Below are 22183 nucleotides of genomic sequence, written 5' to 3'. Positions count from 1 at the left end.
CTGTTGAAAGGCAGCAGTCTTGTTTTTGATTTTTAACAAAAACAGTGCAATCATTCATTGTTTCCTTGTAAAATATCTAACAATGTATTAATATTCATTTCATGAACAGCCACTGAGAAACACAAATTTGACTTTTTATTTTTGTATGTTTTAAAATGTGAAAAATTTCTTTTATATCAAAATCATTAGTTTTATACTACTACCCATAAAGTGAGATTACTTGAAAAAGTAACATGATGCACTTGTGTGTTTTGTTATGGAATATTTTAAATTACCCATTAATTTATTTTATAAATCTTTATCAGAAATTGTGAGAGAATGACTCTTAAGTACATTATATATACATATATACATACATATCTACATTTGTTTTTATATATTTTATTATTTCAATTAAAATAAATCATGTAATGAAAGTGTATCATATACCTGTATAAGTGCAATTAATCTCTAGTTTTACTTATCCTCACATGTATATATTTCAGAGGTCAGGCAGAATGTTTCTAGGGTAACAGACATATGTATTATATAATATTCACATTGGCATTTATATATGAAACATTTATATTTATATAAAAATTTATATAAAATTTATATAAAACATTTATATTTTATATTTATATTTGTCCTTTAACCAAACAAAAATTTCTTGTGGTAATTCAAAAAAAATTTATATCATAGCAATGAAGATACGTATAAACTTTATAGCTGATAGGTTATTCACTCATAGTGTAAATGTTTCTGAATATTAGAAGAAATTTTTAGACTAACTTTTCATTAAGATAATCTGGCTGTTAGTATTTGCATGATACATTTATATGTTTCTTAGTTTATATGTTTCAACATTTTCCAAATAATGTACTTATTCATTTTATGTCGCTTTAATTGTGAACATCATTTCATATGTTGAGTTGAAATTTGTCTTTTTACCATATTCATATTTATTTTGGTTTCTTATATAGAGACTCTCAGAGACAAACTTACCTCTGTTCTATAGCATAACCTTTCAAATAATAGAGAAAACTTTATCAATAAAATTTTTTTTACTATCTCTATTTCTTTTTGTTGTTGTTGATGATTTAATTTATTATTTATTTTTTAAATTTTATTTATTATTTTTTTAAACAATATTTGCTTCCCTCCACCCCCTCGGGTGTAGTCCCCATAGACTACACCAGTGCACCAGTGCACCTTTCACCAGTGCACCCTTGCACCATCACCGCATTCCCATGTCTCTTCCCTCCCTCCCTCTGATCCCTCTCCCTCCTCCTCCCCTGCAGGATGTCTCTGATTTATAATTGTCTGTTTTTGCTCTGTTGTGTTTTTGCAGTGTATTTTGTCAGTCTATCTGTTCTGTTCCCCGCTCTGGCTCTGTTGAATTCTCTCACTCTTCGGAGCTTGTGACTGTACTCAGTGCTTGTATAAATAAATAAATCTTTAAAAAAAAAAAAGAAAGAAAGAAAGGTGGAGAGGTTTAGAAGGAGCCTGATGCTTTTATAGTTGTCCTGGAGGAATGCCCTTCTTTTATCCTTCCTCTTTGAGAGCCCATATCTTGAGACTCATCTGCCTATTAGTTGTTGGTGTACTTCACAGCACCAGTACAGATCTTGAAGCATATGTGAGAGGAAGTATACTGTAGAGAATTTTTTCTGTTGTTCTCTTTGCTAGGGTCCCAGCCCATAAGAACATCTCTGCTCCTGCAATTTAGGCTCCATCTGGGCCAAAGGCATGGACCTCCTCATGGTCTCTACTCTCCCTTCCTCAGAAACTTTGATTGGTTTGTCAGCCCTGTCCTCTCTGTTCCTTCCCCCAAAATACTGCTATCTTTGTAGATCCCTCTCCACCCACTTTCCTCCCAATATGCCCTTCATATCTTAGATGTTTCTTTTCCCCAGAATTCCTTTTAATGCAGGTCTGTGTTGTTCTCTGAGGTGTAGGGGATGTTTCAGTCTCAACCTGTACTTTAATATTGTCTCTTCCTTATTTGTTGTTAATTATTCCCTCTATGAGGGAGAGAGAAGCAAGGAACAATCTATTTTGCCATATTGGTAATGCCAACCCAACTACTATTTAATAAAGGACATGAACTGTGTTAGGTGCTGTATTTACAGCAGTAAATAAAAATGCTTTACCTTCATGAGATTTTAGTATGACCATTTTTACATCTTGACTTTTCATTGATGATTTATAAAGGTACAGTAACTTCATTTCTATACTTTTTTAGACCTTCTAATTTCCTTAGTAATTGTTACTCAGAGGTATGATTTTCCTCTGAGCATGCACAATAAATTCTCCTTTTTTTAAATTCTAAGTACTTCCCTTTTAATAAATCTTGATTTTTAAATACCCACTTTTTTTTTTTTTTTTTTTTTTGTGGGACCCTCACCGGGGATCAAACTGGCGCTTCAGAGGCTGTGGGCAGCCTAGCAACCCAGCGCTCAACCGCTGCGCCACCAGGGGAGGCCCTAAATACCCACTTTTATATGAGGAGAGGTATTGACAAATTTATTGTTTTCCAGTGGTCCAGATGTGTTTTGTAAGCTTGGTTTTTGTTGCTTACTTTGGTGCTGATCAGGTGCCACAATTATTTACAACATTTAGAGAATGGTATGGGGAGACAGAGAGAAAACCACCAAGTATAAGGTTATGCTTCCATTCCACTTAATGAAAGTATGCCCAGAAGACAGCATGAGATTAGAGACAAGAATATGTTCTTACCTTAGGTTGATTTTTAATCCTCAAAATATTCATAGTCTGAGCATATCTCCACCATGTTGTTTTTCTGATTATAGCTACAATATTTTGTTCTACATGACCCTTGAATGAAATCCAACTCCTGATTCTGGCCTTCTCTTAAGGAAATAACAAATGCCTTCTAGTATTGGAAGAGAAATTATTTGACTGCTATAAATTGTTTTTGAAAATGATAGTCTTGATCATGTCTCCTTTTTAATGCTACATTTACTTAGATCTTCTGGCTGAAGTATCTTAACTATACTCTCGTAGACTTTTGTCATCCATCTGTTGCCTATCTCCTTGGATAATTTTTGCCTTTGTTATTCTGAAAAGTTGCAGCACTTGACAGGCATTATTATGACATTAATGTTCTTACAGAAGAGAACTCACAGACCTCCCTAATTTTTCCACCACCTGAAGACAACCAGAAATCTACAACTCAGAGAAGAACCCTTACTTGACCATGCTGACATTATGATCTCTGACTTCTAGCCTCCAGAACTATGACAAATCAGTTTCTATTGTCTGTATTCTACACAGTCTATGATAATTTGTTATAGCAGCTCAAAAGGACTGCAACAAATATGGTGTATGTATATGTGTCTCTATGGGCACAGGGAAGGTTCTTGTGTTTGGAGAATATTGACATAAACTTCTGAAAAGCAGAGCTCATTTCTCCATCATAATATTCATCTATCTTGAACAATTTATCCGTATATCTCTTTATTCTTTATTTCTTTTAAGATTATGTAAATAAATTACCAGTTTGCAGTAAAAAAAATGGAAGTTCCATTTAAAAATACAGTCCAAGTCGTCTCCCCAGTGGTGCAGTGGTTAAAGTTTCAGCACTATCAAGCTATCAAGCTGTCAAAGGCCACTGCAGCCTGAGTTTGATCCCCAGCCAGGTTGCTGGTCCACATGGCACAACAGACCTTTCCTGTCTTGCCCACTGCTCCCCTTACTTCCTCTCAGCAGTGTATTTCAGTGGATCCACCTTTCCTGCTCCCCACTCTGCCTCTGGTGAATCCTCCCATGCCGCTGCACCTCTGGCCTACACCCCAGTTTTGTATGCATAAATAAAGAAAAATAAATCTTTAAAAGAAATCTATATATAGTGCAAAATATATACTATGGAGTGTATATCTGTGAAATATAGTTTTATAAATACTTGGCTTAAAATTGAATAGACAAAGTCTTTTCCTCCTTTATATGCTATATGTCACACAGGATTTACTACCATGGGAATCAGAAAACCTCTGTCCCAGAGTTATGAATACTCTTGAACTTATGCCATCATTATTAGAATTAGCTATTCATTTGCCCCCCTCCTTACCTGGGTGGACTGGAAGTACTGGTTTCCACTCTCATTGCTTTCTCTCCTTTGGGCTTTTTTTCTTCAACGTTTTCCTCAAACTGAATTAGCAGAATCACAGGAATCCCAATCCAGGACTTTGAAGCTACAAACTAGTTATACTTTAAGGCAGTGGTGCTGTAAGAAACTTTGTTTTGAAAACTTAATTTACCTAATGAGCTTTTTAATGTGTTTAAACTTCTGTATTATGTAAAATGAAATCTTTTTTTTTTTATAAATTTTATTTTTATATTCCCCATACAATTGCATCCCCCTTATTTTGACCCCAATCCCTCCCCTCCCGCCCCTACCCCCCATAGAGTGTCTCTGGTTCATAGTTTTTTGTTGATTTTGATTTTCACTTTCTTATAGTTATTCATAAAATGAAATCTTGTCTGATAACTATTGTTGGTGTCAGTACTTAACCATTTTTGGAACTGAAGTATAATTTAATTTCAATAAGAAGGTGGAACTATGTCTGTATATCTACGGGTTTTATTACTATCAAGCTATAAAAGAAAATTGATAAGTATTTGACTTCAAAAGTCAAAGTAGCTTTATCAATAATTTCTAGGTGTATGTGATAAATATTAACTACTTTATATGTTATTTCTTTTATTAATATGTTTGCCTGTAGTAAAAAATAGAAGATGAAAAAATTGGAAGCCAATCTATAATCTTAGATGAACACAATTATTTAACTGAGATGATCTTTATTCATGCTTCTCTCTTTTTATTGCTTTCTTTGCACAGGAAAGAGTTGCAGGAGCTGCAAAATCTTTACAAACAGAACAGTGCACATACAGCACAGCAAGCAGAGCTGATCCAACAGCTTCAGGTTCTGAATTTGGACACACAAAAAGTACTGAGGAATCAGGAAGATGTTCACACAGCTGAAAGTATATCATATCAAAAAGTATGCTTTTTTTCTGTTGTAGAAATGTAAATTTATATGTATGAATTTATAAAAACAGAATTCAGTGTTTTCAAATTTCAACCTTCCTTTATTATGCCCCTTTATATATGTTTCTTAAAAATTAAAAAAAAATGCATGACTCATTTTGGTATTATTTTTATAAGTTGTAATTTTGATATGTACCATGAAACATATAGGAAATGTAGCAGCCAAGCCAGAAAGAGTTTAGGGAATGAAACTAGTCTATTTTACAAGAATTTTTTTGTCTGAGTCTAAGACCTAAAGCACTATTTGTGCAGTATTTTATCTGCAGATCTACACAAATAGGTGTGCTGATGAGATCTTCAGGATCAATATTTCCCAAGGATTTTTCTCTTTATCTTGTGGTTCTTTTAAATGGTCATTTTACTTTACAGTTATTTTAGGAGGCTCCAAGAAGGCTCATCTAGCTATTTAGGTATACTGACTGATTTGTCAGCAATATTTATAGCTGGTAATTAAAAAAGAACTTTATTGAATTTCTTTTATGTTTTGTGAAATATACTATTATTTATATAATTAATTTAGTTTATATAAATTAAATCAACCCTAAGATTGATGTTGTTTTAATAGTTGGAAAAGCAATTAGCCTTGAAAAGTTTAATATTAATTATATTATCAATATTATCCTTAAAATTTTGGGCTTTTTTTTTTGTGTTTAGACGTAGTCTTCTCCTGAAAAAAATACCATAAAAACCAAATATCTGTATTTAACGTGAAATGAGTAACTATTAAGTAAATTTTAAACCCACACTTTTGGAGAGTGCTTTGGAATAGTGTTTGTCCTTTCGAGTTTCCCTCCAATCATGGAATTCCCAAGGACAGTGGTAGCACCTGTGCTTCCAAATTGGCGATGGCAGCTCCATATTTTTATTTTATATGGTGGGATTGCCCAGTATGCTTTTATTTCAAAACCAGATGCCGTTGCTAAAATGACTTGAAAAATTGAACATTAATTAGTATTTTTTTTCTTTTTCACTTAACCTATTTTAACTCAAACGTTTCTCGTCCTTTCTTAATTTTTGCTTAAAATTCCCTTACCCATGACAGTTTATATGTCTTTAGTGTTGCTCATTATTAAAGATCATAAACCTTTTCTTTCTTTTTCTGTGTTTCCTCTTTGTTAGCAAGAAAGAACTTAGTAGAAGAAAGAAAAAGAAAATGTTTTTCTTATCGTTTCCTCTCTCAATTTTGTGTTAAGATTCTTTTTCCATCTTGCTTAAATTAAAACGAAGACAATGTTTCAGCTTTAATTCTGCTTTTTGTTTGATTTCCTTAGCTGCCTCTGTAGAGAGCAACCACCTTTTTAATAATCTATGTGAGAATTTTTCTAGATTCTGTATCACGTCAAACAACTGAAAACTCATATATTTACAATGATTATTACCCAAGTAATTCATGCTTGTGATAAATTTTCAGGTAATACAAAAGTGGATTAAGCAAATAAAATAAGTCTCTGACCTCCTACCTGAAACTTTTGTCCCAGAAATAAACACTCTTAATACTTGATTGTATCCTAGAATTTCTATAGAACAGAATATTTCAAAACTATTTTCCTTTTAATATATAAAAATTTCATGAATACTTCACTGTGGAAATTTAATAGAAAAATTATGTAGAAGTATTGGTAATGAAAGTCTAACGGATTTGATTTCCCTTCTACTGACTCCAGTTTATTTCATTGCTCCCATGGGTAATTATGAGAGTAGTAATTCTAAATGTTTCCATGCATTAGATGCTGTTTGTGTGTGTATGTGTACAGTGTACATACATTCATATTACAAATCAATTCCTTTTACTTGTGTTCTTTAGCTTGTTTTCAAATAATGTACCTTGGAACTCTGTTTCCATGACAGTGCAAGGAGCTGTTGCTCTCGTGCCCCTCCTCCTGATCTCCATCAAGGATGTGTTTATGTGTAGAATATGTTTACCACAATTAATTTGATGATTATTAATGTATTCCCATTTTTACTTAAAACTTATTTGCAGAAGAAAGTGTTCCCCATCTCTTCCACTAAATCAGTTTTTCCCAACTCAGTCATTCCTAACCACACACAAACATGTTGTTAGGTTGCCAATATGAGAAAGAAAAAAATAACAACAAGCACTATACATTGATCCCACTATATTCCTTCTCTTTCCTTCCTTTACCTCTTTTATCCATTTCTAGCAATACCCCTTTTAAAAGTGAATGTAACTCTTTTAAAAGTTTTCTTCTCCAGTTCTTTTTTGTACCCATTTCAATCAAGTTTTTGCCCCTTCCCTGGAAACCTAGGAAAGAGTATATCTTAAATATCTGCTTAAATATCTCTTGACCTGGATGCTTGATAGTGATCTCAAACTTCACATGTTCAAAGCCAAGCTACTGTCTGCCATGCCTGCAATACCTATCCAGGATTACTTTTCCCATCACCCCTACTGTCATTTTGTTCAAAGCTCTATCATATGTTTCCTAAGTTTTTACACTGGTTTCATACTTTGAGTTTACCAATTTTAGTCCATTCTCAACATAGTTGCCAGGATGTTCTTGCTAAAACTTAGTAAGTCAAATCAAGTTACTCCTTCAAACCCTCCATTGGTTTACTGTCTCACTAAAAGTAGAAGCCTTAGTTCTTATCACAATCTATGAGACTCTGTACCATCTGGCTCTGTATGTTATTTCTTTGATCTTATCTTTACCTTCTCTTCTTCTTAGTCTTTCACCATGGCCACACTATCCCTTGAATATAGCAGGTGTATTCTTTAATCATAAGATCTTTTCACTTCTGCCAAAAAGCTGTTATGCCATTTATATACATAGCTGTTTTATTTCCTTTATTCTTAACATCTAAAACAGCTTAAAATCTAATTGATTACAGATTTAATAGGAGTATGGATGATATGAGTATATTTAGAGGGACATGTAGGAACATAAGTGGAACTTTATACCTAAGCTAAGTTTTTTTTTTAAAAAAAGACACTGTTCCATGAAGTGATATAATTCATTATAATTCTTCTATGTGAACTTAAATTATAAATTTTCCAGTCATTGTCTTAGTAAATTTGAAGAGGTAGACCTTATATACTCCTTTTTGGGGAACTTACCATAACAACTTAAATCTGGGATATTTTTTGAAATGTCACATATCATTCCCCTAGGATTATGATTATCACCTCCAATAATTTTTATATATCAGCTATGATGGGACTACATTGTGTTTATGAAATCTTCTGATTTAAAGAACTGGCTAAATGTTCCTTATGTTGTTCTCTCCTTTTCTCCAGTTTGAATTCCTCTTTCCTTTCATTTGTTTCTCAAAAGTTATCTTTTTTGGGTTGGGGAAGTAATATCACTTGATTTTGAGCTTAATACTCATTTTGAAATTGTCATTTTCATTGTAGTATTTTAATTTTGATGTTATTTTAGAGCCTTATAGTTGTTCATATGTTTTTTTTTTAAAGATTTATTTATTTATTCATACAAGCATTGGGTACAGTCAGAAGTGCGGGAGGGTGAGAGAATTCACCAGAGCCAGAGTGGAGAGCAGAACAGGCAGAGTGACGAAGTACACTGCTGAGGGGAGCAGTGGGTGGCAGAAGAGGTCTGCGCGCCATGTGGCACCCTTACCCAGCAGCCGGGGATCAAACCGGTGCTGCTGAGGCTGTGCGCAGCTTCTCAGCCTAGCACTCAACTGCTGCGCCACCAGGGGAGGCCCCTGTTCATATGGTTTTAATTAGTATATTCAACTAGGTTCAACTCAAAAGTCCTTGATTATTTATTTATACTTTATGAAGTTTACCTGTAGTTAGTAGAAATTACAATTAATTTTTCTTTGGTAATCTTTGTGTCAGTATTTATTCATAAAATCACAGAAAAACACCTTTTACGATTCTGTGTTCCAGAGGCAAATATGGTTAACATTTTGAATATTTCTTCTCCTCTCAGTTTTTTTAAATGCTTTTAGCATACTTGTAAATACGCTAGCATCTTGGGCTTCACTTCATTTTGAAACAATATCATGACATGTTTTTGAAATCATAATTTAACCATTTTCTAGGACTAATCCAAATGCTGCTTAAAATGTTTACTATTTTAAGTAAAACTAAAATAAACATATTTTGTTGTGAATTTAGATTACTAGTATTCATTAGAGAACATTGATTTTGCACACAGTACACATATACACACTTAGGAGATAGTTCCTTTATGAAAGCTGGTAATATCATATCAGTAGTGTGCAGTTTACACTTAATTAGTTCCTATGTAAAGAAAGTCTTGTTTTAAATTATTGAATAATGTTAATTAATTAACCTTAATAAGGTTAATTCTGAAAGAGACCTGCCTACTGTAGAATGTGGCCTACCACATGAATAAATTTTAAATTATTGAACCTTAAGGAGTTAAGTACAATGATATTCCACTTTGGATAGTACAACTTAAAAATCATAGGTCTTTATTTTAATTATGTGTTTTTAAACTTTGCAGAAAAATATTTCTATCTTAATTTAAATATACTAATCCATTTAAATTTTAACTATGTGAGTGAGTAAATGTTTCTGGAGTGAATTAAGACTGAATTCCATACAAGTGGAACAGCCTTCTAGTTGAAGCACAATAATACCTGAAGATAAGAATGTGAAAATTTTCTGCTTACTAAGCTTACTGTATAAGGAGTGTTTTTCTTTGGGAAAAAGGCCTCTGCCTCATTAACTCTCACACCAACCTCGATGATAGATTATCTCTATTTTATAAATCGTTATTGACACTTAAGAGTGTTATTTAAAGTCAAACGGATACCAAGTGGTGGAATTCAAATCTTGAACCCAGAATCACATGCTTAATCTCCTATTATGAAGCCCATTATGTAGTTCAGATATATATGAAATAAATGGATTCCTTAAAGTGTGTAAACTTAAATTATTCATTCTCATCACACAATTCTTTAACTGCTCAATAACTTTTGATGTTAGAAATTGTCACAATATCTAAGTTAAATGCATTCCTTTTGATATAAGTGCAGCCTAGCATGTCTCCATAGTTTGTGGAGAACCCACAGGCATTGATTCTACTGGTTGTACAGATTTGGTTTATTTTGTCATAGCTTTACAATTTTAACTTTCTCACCTGTTGCAGATTTTATATTAGACCTTTTTACCCCCAGAAAATGGATTAGTTGCAGAGTTCAGGATTTTTAAATTTAGGTATGATCACACTGTTTTATTGTACATGTATACACAGTGTGTTACTGTTCATGATTCCAAAGTCCATTTACATCAAGTTATTCTAATACTAGAATATTTTACTTAATATTTGTCTTTATTCCTTTTCCATATGTATTTTTCTAGATTTTTCCAATAAATTTGAATAATTTGATAGTCCATGAAGCAGTGATTTGTATATTTACTTTAAAATTAAAATTTCCAAGTATGCTTTCATATAGATTACTGTTATTGATTCAAAATAAAAACTAGAGCTTAGTTGTAAGACTCAGGTGAGTTGATTAAGTATGTTAATAATTTCTCTCCAATTCTTACTAAACTTCTTTAAGGGGTAGGTCTTCTTAATTTACTGTTTTCAGTGGAGTTTCTGTTTTTCTTTCATTGCTCCTCTCCACTTTTTTTTCACTTGCCCCCTACTTTTCTCACTTTTTGCAGTTTCTTTATATCATAATACCCATTTCATTATTTGGAAAGGTTAAAAACAATTCCACAGTGGTAGGATGAATAAAATGAGGAGGGAGGAAAATGTATGTCTATTATTACCTTTTGTTCTATTTAATGATAATTACATGACATGAGCTAAAATCAATCCAGAGAAATAAGGAGTTAGCTTATGCATACTTTTAGTCTCAGCTTCATGTTAAATCAGAGTTTTACCTTATTTTTCTGCAATAAACAGATGGAATTTTCACTTGTAGAATTTAGTGACTCAATCAGAGCCACAAATAGTATACTTTTTTACTAAATATGGAAAATTTTATTATTGAAGTATTCATCATGGTATCACAAAGCATAGACATTTCCAGAATTGTTAAGGTAAGTATAATATGTTGTTCCTCAACACTAATCAAAATAGGAGAAAAAGAATACATTAATCTAAGCTTCTGAATATTAAAAGGATTGGGGTTTAGGATCCTGTTTCTGGAGATCACTTGCTTTGTGTCCCCTGCAGTTCCTCTTAGTTTACTTTAATTTCTTCAACAAAAAATAGCATGAAGAATGGTAAGCATAAAAAAGAGCTTATATATTATAATGATTGTGACTTCTAAAGTGTAAAGGAGAGTTGTATGATTAATTATTTTTATAGCTAGAAATCTTACAAAAGATTATGATCTCGATGCCAGAACATCTTTTTGGAAAAGGCTTAGACTTGTATTAGAAGAAAGAAATTGTACAGAAAAGAGCCTCTTTGAAAACTGCTGGAAGAAATTGTGATTGCAATTCTGATAGGGAAAAAAAGTGCCTAGGCCAATGTAGATGAATGAATTTTTAATATTAACTAATTTACTCACTTTATAATATTACTTTTCATGACCTCACATTTACATCATACCTACATATTGGACAATGGGAGGGAAACTTTGAGGTTTTCCTTGTCAAAACCTTATCAATCTTCATGAGATTCTCCAATATTTGAAATAATATTACCTAATTGACCTAATTTTAATATTACCTAATATTTAATATTACCTAATTTTTTTAACTCAAATCTACTGTTATTAATGATGAGAATGAGATGGTGTCTAGCCAGGTGACTGGAACACCCTAAATCTTTCTGAGACTAACCAAACCCTTCAGAAATGAAATTAGATTTAACCTCGTTGAAGGCTTTTTAAGCCATTTGGTAGACTGAGACAAGAACTAAAAATGGATGCAGGGTTGTCTTTGGTTCTTTTACTCTAAGCTCACAACTGAGTTGTCTTATTGGTATTTAATAAGTGTAGTCCAGTTGGCCATCAAACAGGCAAGTAGGACGTGTATGGTTGGAATAAGAATTAAAGAATAAGAGAATTTGTGTAAATCCCATGATCAGGCCTGGTCTAGATCATGTTTCTTGCTTTCTAAGTTCTTTTTTCATCTGCTTCTTAGAAGCATTCATATTTTAGAGAAAGATAGTGTTTGTATCCATGTCTAGAGTTACACAGCACGTCACATCAGGTATGTTCAGGGCAGGTTCTGTTGAGAAGTTACAGCTGCATACACTTCATGGCAGAGAGCAGAGTATAGAACATAAGAAGACAGCTGTTAGTCTTCATTTTCAGGGAAGCAAGGAAGAAGTGGGAGAGAAGATGCCAGAAAAGAGATATTGAGATAGAAACATCTTCTTTGAATGAATGGGCTTATTGTGAAAGATGATCCCAAGACATGATACCAAAGAGAAAAATGTACCACACCCTTGTCACTAATGGCCAATAATTTGGAGTCCTGACCTCATGTTTTCATCATACCTGTATATTGCACAATGGAAGGGAAACTGAGGTTTTCCTTGTCAAAACCTTTATGAGATTCTCCAATATTTGAAATGATAAATTCTATTATATTGTTATTTTCTATTATTTTTCTTCAAAGAGATTAATTTGTGTTGAGTGGGTAAAAACTGGTATTAATGAAGTTTACAAATAAAGAGAAAGTACTTAAATAAACTTTCAATTGAATAGATTGCTATTAGGCAGAACTTCATACATCCTAGCTTCAGATCTTTCTAGTCATGTTAGGTTCTGTTTTCAGATTTTGTTCTTTCATTTCTACTTTCAGTCAGGAAAGCAGTAACACAGCACAGGTAGATCACTATAAGACCCCCTCTGACTTTGTCATTGTTTCTCAAAGCTGTCAGGTTCCTACTCTTTCTTCCTTCCTAGAATATCTGATGATATCAGCTATGGAAAGGACATTGGACATACACCCTGCCATAAAGGTAATTGGAAGGGAATTCAAATCTATGTCCTGAAATCCTTCATAAGTACTTTATAAATCATGTAGTCAACCCTTCCTTTATAAAAAATTACTTGTTCTTGGCTGTTAAGTGAAATGTTTTTTAAGTATCTATAATAATATAGAGGTATTATGGAAAACAAAAAATATATTGAGATAATACATGTCAGAGAAGTGATCTGAAAGGTCTTGCTTTTATGGCAAGCTGTATGTTGAGAAAAAAACATTAAGGACAAGTTTTACAAGCTTTTATTATTTTAAATTTACAAAAATTAAAGTGTAGCATGCATAAAATGCTCTGTCATCTTTTGCATAATTATCTTCCCACGAGATAAGGCCAGTTAGTGGAAGATCTTTTCTGTCTTCAATTGGATGAACAGACCTAAAATCCTAGTGTATTGCTACATAATTTTGAGATTATTCCTTTTGGGATGTTGCTTTTGTTATAAGATTTCAGCATTAGGGGCCTCCCCGGTGGCGCAGCGGTTGAGCGCTGGGTTGTGAAGCTGTCCGCGACCTCTGCGGCACCGGTTCGATCCCCAGCTGCTCCCCGGCCACCGGAGGAGGGTCCCACATGGCGCGCAGACCTCTCCTGCCGCCCGCTGCTCCCCTCAGCATTGTACTTCGGTCCTTCTGCCTGCTCTGCTCCCTGCTCTGGCTCTGGTGAATTCTCTCACCCTCCCGTGCTTCTGACTGTACCCAGTGCATGTATAAACAAAAACAAACAAACAAATAAATAAATAAATAAAAACATGCCTCTATAAATAAAATGAAATAAAATAAAATGTAAAAAAAAAAAAAAAAAAAAAAGATTTCAGCATTAGCTATATTTATACAACATAACAATGAGTAAGTAGATCTTAATTTTGGGGTCACTTCCCCAGTATCATCAACAAATAAAAATATGGGTTATTTGTGTAAATATGTTATCACAAATTGAATTGTGCCTCATTTAATCATCATATGTTAGAATTTTCATCACAAAGTAAGTTCATGAGTATTGGAGGAATGCCATTTTTAAACATGTATGACTATATGTTGCCTCTTACATACCATATGCTCTCACAGTTTTAATAACTCGTTTTATTAAATTTAGTGCATGTTGCTTTGAGTTAAATTTTAAATTATCTATTATGTATTCAGAGTTTTTATTTTATCACCCTTTGTTCAAGGTCTTCAGTGATATCCTGCTGGTTGCAGGAACAAATCCATCTTCCTATATTCAGTACTCTACATTCTCTCTATAATCTTACTGCTTGACTTTTACTTTCCTTCTGCCCCTACTTTAGAAGTAGATTATAATTCATGTTAAATGAGAATATCTCATTCAAATTTAATTAAGTATAAATAAAAGACTCTTGATTTTTATTTTTAACTGTCAGGTGTATATATTAATTGCAATTAGGTTGATATATCATATGCTCCCATTCTGTCCTTTCCTATCATCATATGTAATTTTTTCACATTTATGCAATCTTTAGAATGGATTTGTTTTCATTTAATTCCTATAATTTTTCATGAAACCCTTCAAAATTAAATATATCTAGTTAAGAGTGTTTTCATTTTCTTTAGAAATATAGCATACTTTTATTTACGACACTCACCAATATTTATTGTCTTTTTAACATCAATTGTAGTATTGTACTGATAATTGTATTATTTAATTTTTCATAAATTTATATCTTGTTTCTTCCCTTTGGACTATTAAAATAATTTGAGGGTAAGGCCTATGCCGTACTATATATGTGTACATGTATGTATATATTTATACACATGTATATATATATTTATACACGTTTATATATGTATATACATATACAGGTATCACTACATTATTCGTTACTAATAAATTTGGATATATTTTTTGAAACAGCTTTACAATGAGTTACATATTTGTTTTGAAACCACAAAATCAAATGAAGCTATGCTCCGGCAAAGTGTTGTTAGTCTTCAGGACCAGCTATTTCAGCAACAGCAAGAAAATTCTAAATTGAAAGAAAAGATTCAGGAGTCACAAAGAACACCCCGGCCTTTACCGCAAGAAAGTGATTCAGATCGTTCAGAACAGGTGAGAGACATTTCTATGAATGTTGCTTGGGGCAGTAGTGTACAAATCATCTGCTAAAACAAAAATTTAAATGTGCATGTGTTAGAATATAGTAGTACAAGATAGTTTTGCCTTTTACTATTTTTATACTCTTGGTAGACAAATATATACAATATGGATTCAATAGAAATGGGTAGAAGTACAGGATATATCTTAAATAGCTATTTGCTCAATCTTCTGGCTGTTATACTTAAGAACAAATTGATAGATCATACCATTTCAACGTCAAACATTCCATTTGAATGAGGTAAAGGAATGGAAATAGCTAGAATGAATAGAGCATTGAATAAGAAGTCTCATAATGTACTTGCCATAATGCCTGGTGCATGCTACTTGGTATCTTTTAGTTCCAAATCTGCGGCTAACTTGATCTGTGATTTTGGATAGTTGAGTTAACCTTTCTATCCATTTTCTATGATACTGAGGTAGTATGAATGTATAGATATATGTGCAGGTTTAGGATCAAAATAAATGTGGGATCAGACTACATCTCTATGTGTGAGCATCATGAACTTGAACACATTTTAACCCTGCTGGTCAGTTTCTGCATAAAAAATATGTTCACATTAATGGTATTTATGTCATAGAATTTTGTGAGAATTAATGAGATAATGCATGTCAAGTGCAACCCTAGGCATATAGAAAATATTTAGTGGCACTTTTAAGTAATCTTTAAGGTAACTTTAGCTATAAATATATTGTAAAAAGTAGCTTATTCCTGTACATTTAATTGTTTTTTTAAGGCCCAAAGCATTTTAAATTTTAGAATTTCTTAGTTCATTATAGAAACAGAATTAGTGCAGGCAGATAGTTGGGTATGTACATGTATATTAATGATTCTTTAACAGTAATTTTGAGTCCAGCATATTTTGTCTTACTAACAACTGATACTTTAAGACAAAAATGTTTAGATTTGTATTGTTTTATATTGTGCCTTTTGGACATTAGTTGCACAAAATTGGATTAATCTTAAAATGTATATAATGACACAGTGTAATTTACATGCATAGGGCTATTTTATTTATTTTAACTTTATTATTGTAATAAACACCTGTGGTTACACTAACCGAAGAATAGAACATTGCTAGTAAATTTCATCTATTTCTGTGTTCCTCCCTTACTTTGTACCCTGATTTTTTTCACCAGAGTTTACTATTAAAATATTTATCATTTTGATTTCTTTTAGTTTTTATCACAAATTTATAAGAAAATAATATTTAGTTTTATCATTTATAAAAATATATCATAATGCATTTTTGGCTGAGGGTTGGCAATTTTTACTCATCACAGTGGTTTTAAGATTCATCTTTATTGTTTGGTATAACTATTTGTTTTTTACTGGTTGAAAGTAGCCTATTGTCTCATAACTTCTTGTACATTCATTTATAGATGGCTATTTTGGATACTCTAATTTTTTGCTATTATGAATAATACCCTGATAAACATTTTGTGCATTATTTTTTGTACGTGTACATGCATTTTTGTGAATTATATATCTAGAAATGGAAATCATGGGTTTAGGATGTGAAATTACTGCTTTCACAAAGTTCTGATAGCTAATTTTTCAAACTAGTTTTCTTCATATTTACTGCCATAAGTAGTGCATAAAAGATCTCATTGTTTCCCATTCTCCTCAATACTTGGTGTCATTCTTAAGTTGTTGACAACTGAAATAGTCTAAAATAATTTAGTTTTCATTTCATATTCATATCACTGGTAAAGCATTTCTTCAGATGGTCACTAGACAAGTATGTGCTTTCCGCTGCAAAATGTCTTTTAATATTCCTTATTTTTATTTTAATTTATTTATATATATTTACATAATTTTTTATTTTTGTGAAATGTATGATTTCTCCTCTCAGGTGTAGTTCCCATAAAATTACCACCTGTGCACCATCACCAAAGTCCCTTGTACTCTTCTCTCTCTTGTTTTGAACCCTCCTCCTCCTCCCCTGCAGAATGTCTCTGATTTATAGTTGTCAACAATTTTTTTTATTTATTATATTATTTTTTTTCCTAATCTCTTATTTGGTTCCCCTATATTCACCCTATAGGTGAAGCCATCTGATATTTTTCTTCTTCCTTCTGGCTTATTTCACTGAGCATAATCCCTTCCAGCTCCATCCATGTCGCTGTGAATGGCATGAGTTTATCATTTAATATTCTTTATCCATTCTTCTATTATGTGTTTCTTCTTATTTATTTGTAGCCATTCTTTATGTGGTCTTGACAGTAAGTTAAATGTTGGCAAATATATCAGTGTGTGCCTTTTGTCTTTTCATTTTCCTTAGGGTGTCATTTGATTAAAAGAAATGTTGAATTTGGAAAAAATATTTTTTACAGTTAGTGCTTTAGTATCTCACGCAAGAAGTCATTCCATACCCACCCATAAAGAAAGATTTGCACCTCTGTGTTCCTCATAAAAGTTCCAGGGCTTTGGTTATTTACTCACAATTTATTTAGAATTATGTTTTGTGCTTAGTAAAATGTAAGGATACATTTTAATTTATTTATTTTTCCCCAGACAGTAACCAGTTTTACAGCTCAACCTAATGCATAATCCCCCTTTTGTCCCCTGAAATAAACCTAATTTCATTGCAGTTTTATTATTTTCATATATTGCTGAATTTATTTGTTTATAATTTGCTTTGGATCTTTGCATCTGTCTATCTGTCTATCTAAATGGGATAATTGGGTTGTACTTTTTCTTTTTTGAATGTTTCTTGTTATATTTTGATATAAAATTATGCTGGTATCCCAAAATGAATTGCAGTATCCTCTCCCCACCCCCACACATTCTTTTTAAAAAATTTTTATTGAGGTAATGTTGGTTTACATCACTGTTTGTATTTTGGGATTAGAGGGCCCCCGCTTCATGTGTTGCTACCATAACGCACCTTCCACCAAAGCGCACATAGTCCACACCTCAGTCTGCATGCTTGCTCTCCACTCTGATCTCTCCCTTCCTCTTTAACCCCATTGGATTCTTCAGTTCTATAATCAGCTTCAGGGGTTAGTTCTTTTTCATTTCATCATAGGAGTTGTATATGACATTATCTCTTGCTTAATAATTAACTTTCTAAGATAAGTAGCAAGTCAGATGTATTTAGCATTGTACTGGAGTTTCTGCTCATTCAATAAAGGAAGAAACAAATTATACCATTAGAAATAAACAAGTAAATATTTTACTTACAGACCATATGGGTATCTGTATAAAAGCCCTATTTAATCTATGGTAATAATCCTAGAATTAGTACGTAAATTTACTGGTGTTGCAAGATCATCAATTTACAAAGCTAGTTGCCTCTATGATATGATTCCATCTTTTTCTGTAATGATAGTCAGTCTCTTGAATATTGTGTTTATTAATTATTGTTTGTTTAAACTATGTTTCCTTAAATTTTTAGTATTATTTATTTATGCATACAAGAACTGGGGTATAGACCAGAGGTGCGGGAGGTAAGAGGATTCACTGGAGACAGATTGGGGAACAGAACAGGCAGATAGACTTAAGTACACTGCTGAGGGGAGGAGCTGGTGAGTCAGGAGAGGTCTGCTGTGCCATGTGGGTAGCTCCCTGGCAGGCCGGGATCGAATTCATGCTGCAGAGGCTGCGGACAGCTTCACAGAGCTGTGCTTAACCCCTTGTGCCACCAGGGAGGCCCTCCAGGAGGCTTTAATTTATTTAAAGACATAGAAGACAATTCTGAAACTTAGAGAGAAATGTAAAGAACCTAAAAAAGCAAAATCAAGTTTCATGAAGAAAAAAGTTAGAAGACTTATACTACTTGATTTTGAGACGTATTTACCAAAATAGAAATGTCAAAATAGAATAGTATTACTATCAGGATGGCCAGATAGTAAAATAGAATTGAGTCCAGAAAAATACTCACTCATATATGTTGCTGTATAGTGGTTCTTGAAATGAGGATAATGTGAAGCATTTTATTCCTTTTCAAAAATGCTCTGTATATTCTTGCTGTATTACTCTGACATTGATAGAGAAGTAGACATCCTGATTTAGGGAAATAGTAATGGAAGTGGAAAGAAATAGGTAAGATTTCTTTCAGTTAGCAACCTGTCCTTTACCATGAGGCTACTATTAGCTTTTTTAGTGTTCAGTCCAACTAGAACCACCTTTGCATCCATCTGTCCTGCCACTCACCAATCATTTAATTCATTCATGTATTATTTAGATATATAATTGATGTTTATTAAATATTATAATAGATTGTGAGTTATATTTACAGAGAGCTAGATAAGAACATAAATTCTCTAGTCTGGCTCTCTTATCTATATTACCCCAGACAATAAATTTCTCTAAGTCTCAGTTTTATCATTTGTGAAGTGGGTATTATAACAGTATCTACCTCAGAAATTTTGTGAAGATTGTATAAGAACAACGCATGGTGGGCATTTTGAGTTATAAATGTAAGCTCTTAATATATAGAAGAAAGTACTTCTGTTAGCTTGTTAATAAGTTTGAAGTTTGATTTTCCCCACATTGGTGATGATTTATCTTCTCCTTTCCCTGATCTTACTTATAATCAGAATTATTGGTGAGCTGACTGACAGTCTGTATCATGGAAAAGGGCAAAACTAATTGGTTCATGTGGGATTGAAACCTATGACCTTTGATTTCTTAGCACCCTGCTCTTAACTAGCTGAATTCTGAATGATACAGAATGAGATCTCAGAGAGACTGTTTATCTTTTTCATACTGTTTCTTGTCTTGGAGGAATATCTTGCAGTTTATGACTCGAGAGAAACCTAAGGTTTAAATTTACTGATTTATCTGTAAATGAAATTCATTTTGTGTGGCTAACATTACATCACAAAACTGGAGTTGTAAACTTTATATCTATATGCTTGTTTGTTTTTGTTTCCTCTCTTTCTTTCTCAAAAAAAAAATTCACTAAATATTTTGAAATTTGCAAACATTAATATCCATGTACCCACCTGTAACTATCACTGATACTCTATGATTCCATCTTTTTCTGTAATGATAATCAGTCTCTTGGATATTGTGTTTATTAATTACTGTTTGTTTAAACTATGTTTCCTTAATTTTTTAGTATTGCTTCTCATTTAAATCTTAAAAATACCATCCTTTATATCCAGTTCTACAAATGTGTTTTATTTAAACTTTATTTTTGTTAGACAACTTTTTGCCGTTGAGTCTAGTATAATTCTTTTTTCCAGTTTGTATATGAATGAGCTTTAATATCGTTATTCTTTTGTCAATGGGTATTTTTATGTTCATATTTTAAGCTGTAAGAATTTTTATATACTGCTGCTATGAATACTTTAAAACATGTCTCCTGATGCATGTGTGCAAGGCGTTGTCTGTGATAGATTGCTAAGGGTGACATTGCCTGTTATTGATGTGCAAGTGTTCAGGCTTGTAAGAAAATGCCAAATGTTTGCTGTAATACTACCATAACTGGGCCTTCTTGGTGACTTAGGGGTTAAGTCTCAATGTTATCACCCTATCACTGCTGCGTCCTGAGTTCTATCCCTAGCACACCTCTCCTTTCTCAACCACTGCTCCCCTTAGCAGTGTATTTCAGTAGATCTGCCTGTTCTGCTCCCCACTCTGTCTCTGGTGAATGCTCTCACCCCTGGTGCCTCTGGTCTACACCCTTGTTCTTCTATGCATAAATAATTTAATCTTTTTTAAAAAGTACTGCCATAATTCTGTTTCAGAGTATACACTTTTTAGTTACATTCTTAAATAGAGTATCTCATTTTGTGTTCATTTTTCATTTGATTTCTAATGAATTTGAATATCTTATATATGTGTTATGGTAAAATACCTGTTTTTTGTCTTCTACCCATTTTTCTGTTAGTGCATTTGTCTTTGTTGAAGTTCTTTATTTTAGACATCAATCTTTTATTATTATTTAATATAAAGTTAATTTCTGTTTTTTTTTTTGTTTGTTTTTTAAAGATTTATTTATTTATTCATACAAGCTCTGGGTACAATCAGAAGCACGGGAGGGTGAGAGAATTCACCAGAGCCAGAGCGGGGAACAGAACAGGCAGACTGACGAAATACATTGCTGAGGAGAGCAGTGGGCGCGGCAAGAGAGGGCTGTCGCGCCATGTGGGACCCTCACCAGCGCCTGGGTATTGAACCAGCGCTGCAGAGGCTGCGGACAGCTTTGTAGCCCAGCGCTCAACTGCTGTGCCACCAGGGGAGGCCCTCAATTTCTGTTTTATATAAACCCAAATTCTCTGTGGCTTAAAATAATTTTTTACTTACGTAACAGTCCGGTGATGGGCATTTGGATTTTCAACTTCCAGGCACTGATTTAGAATTCTAATGTCTTTCATCAGATATGACAGGTCTCTCACCTTGCTCTTCTTCAACAGTGTTTGGATATTGTTGATCCTTTCCTTTTCAGTATTATATTTTGAACTCTTATCAAGTCACAGAAAAATATTGTGAAATTAATTTGAAGAGAACTGACATCCTTATCACTCTAAATCTTTTTATTTATTCCTGAATATACTATATTTCCTTCAATTTAGGTCTTCTTTAATTTTTTTTTAGAAATAAATTTGTATTTATTCATAGAAATCTTATGTTTCTTTAGTACAACATCAAATGTCTTTTACTAGATTCTGAATAAATTTTAGTTCTGTTTTAGCTTTTATAACATTTGTTTCTTACATGTATAATTATAGTTCATTGTAAAGTATTTATCTTATATCCAGCCACCTTGCTAATCTCATATTAATTCTAATAATTTATGTAGATTCCATGTGGCTTTATGTATAGACATTCTGTAAATTCTTATTTTTTCCTTAAAAATCCTGATATAATATACCAATTTTTATATAGTTACCATATAAATTTCAATAGATGTTCTGAGAGTGGTTTGTCCTTGTTCTGAATTGTAAAAGCAATTCTAATATTTCACCATGAAGAATGAGTTGGTTATAAATTTCTTACAGATAACATTTTTTCATGTTAAGGAACCTGATAAATGAATATCACAAATGGTGATAAATTTAACCTCAAATATTTAAGCTTTTGACACCTCGTGAGTTTCCAACTATTTATACTGCTTCATTCACATTTGTGATATTTTGTATGTTTTTTTAAAGTCTCTATGAA

The 22183-nt window shown here is 32.7% G+C and overlaps 1 protein-coding gene across 7 annotated transcripts in view; it reads left to right on the top strand.

The window, feature by feature from the left end:
• CNTLN (centlein) overlaps window positions 1-22183 on the top strand; it is a 236875-nt gene that overhangs the window by 67222 nt on the left and 147470 nt on the right. For all 7 annotated transcript variants that reach the window (XM_037494596.2, XM_037494597.2, XM_054689416.1 and 4 more), the window contains exons 7-8: window positions 4841-5003; window positions 14827-15021. In XM_037494596.2, coding sequence (XP_037350493.1) covers window positions 4841-5003; window positions 14827-15021 — 358 coding nt within the window. The remainder of the gene's footprint in view (window positions 1-4840; window positions 5004-14826; window positions 15022-22183) is intronic.

This window comes from Talpa occidentalis, unplaced genomic scaffold, assembly GCF_014898055.3.
Source record: "Talpa occidentalis isolate TD23 unplaced genomic scaffold, MPIMG_talOcc4v2.1 talOcc4.7, whole genome shotgun sequence".
Classification (NCBI taxonomy): Eukaryota; Metazoa; Chordata; class Mammalia; order Eulipotyphla; family Talpidae; genus Talpa; species Talpa occidentalis.
Note: the sequence above shows the minus strand (reverse complement) of the source record. Positions and strands in the feature narration are given on the sequence as shown.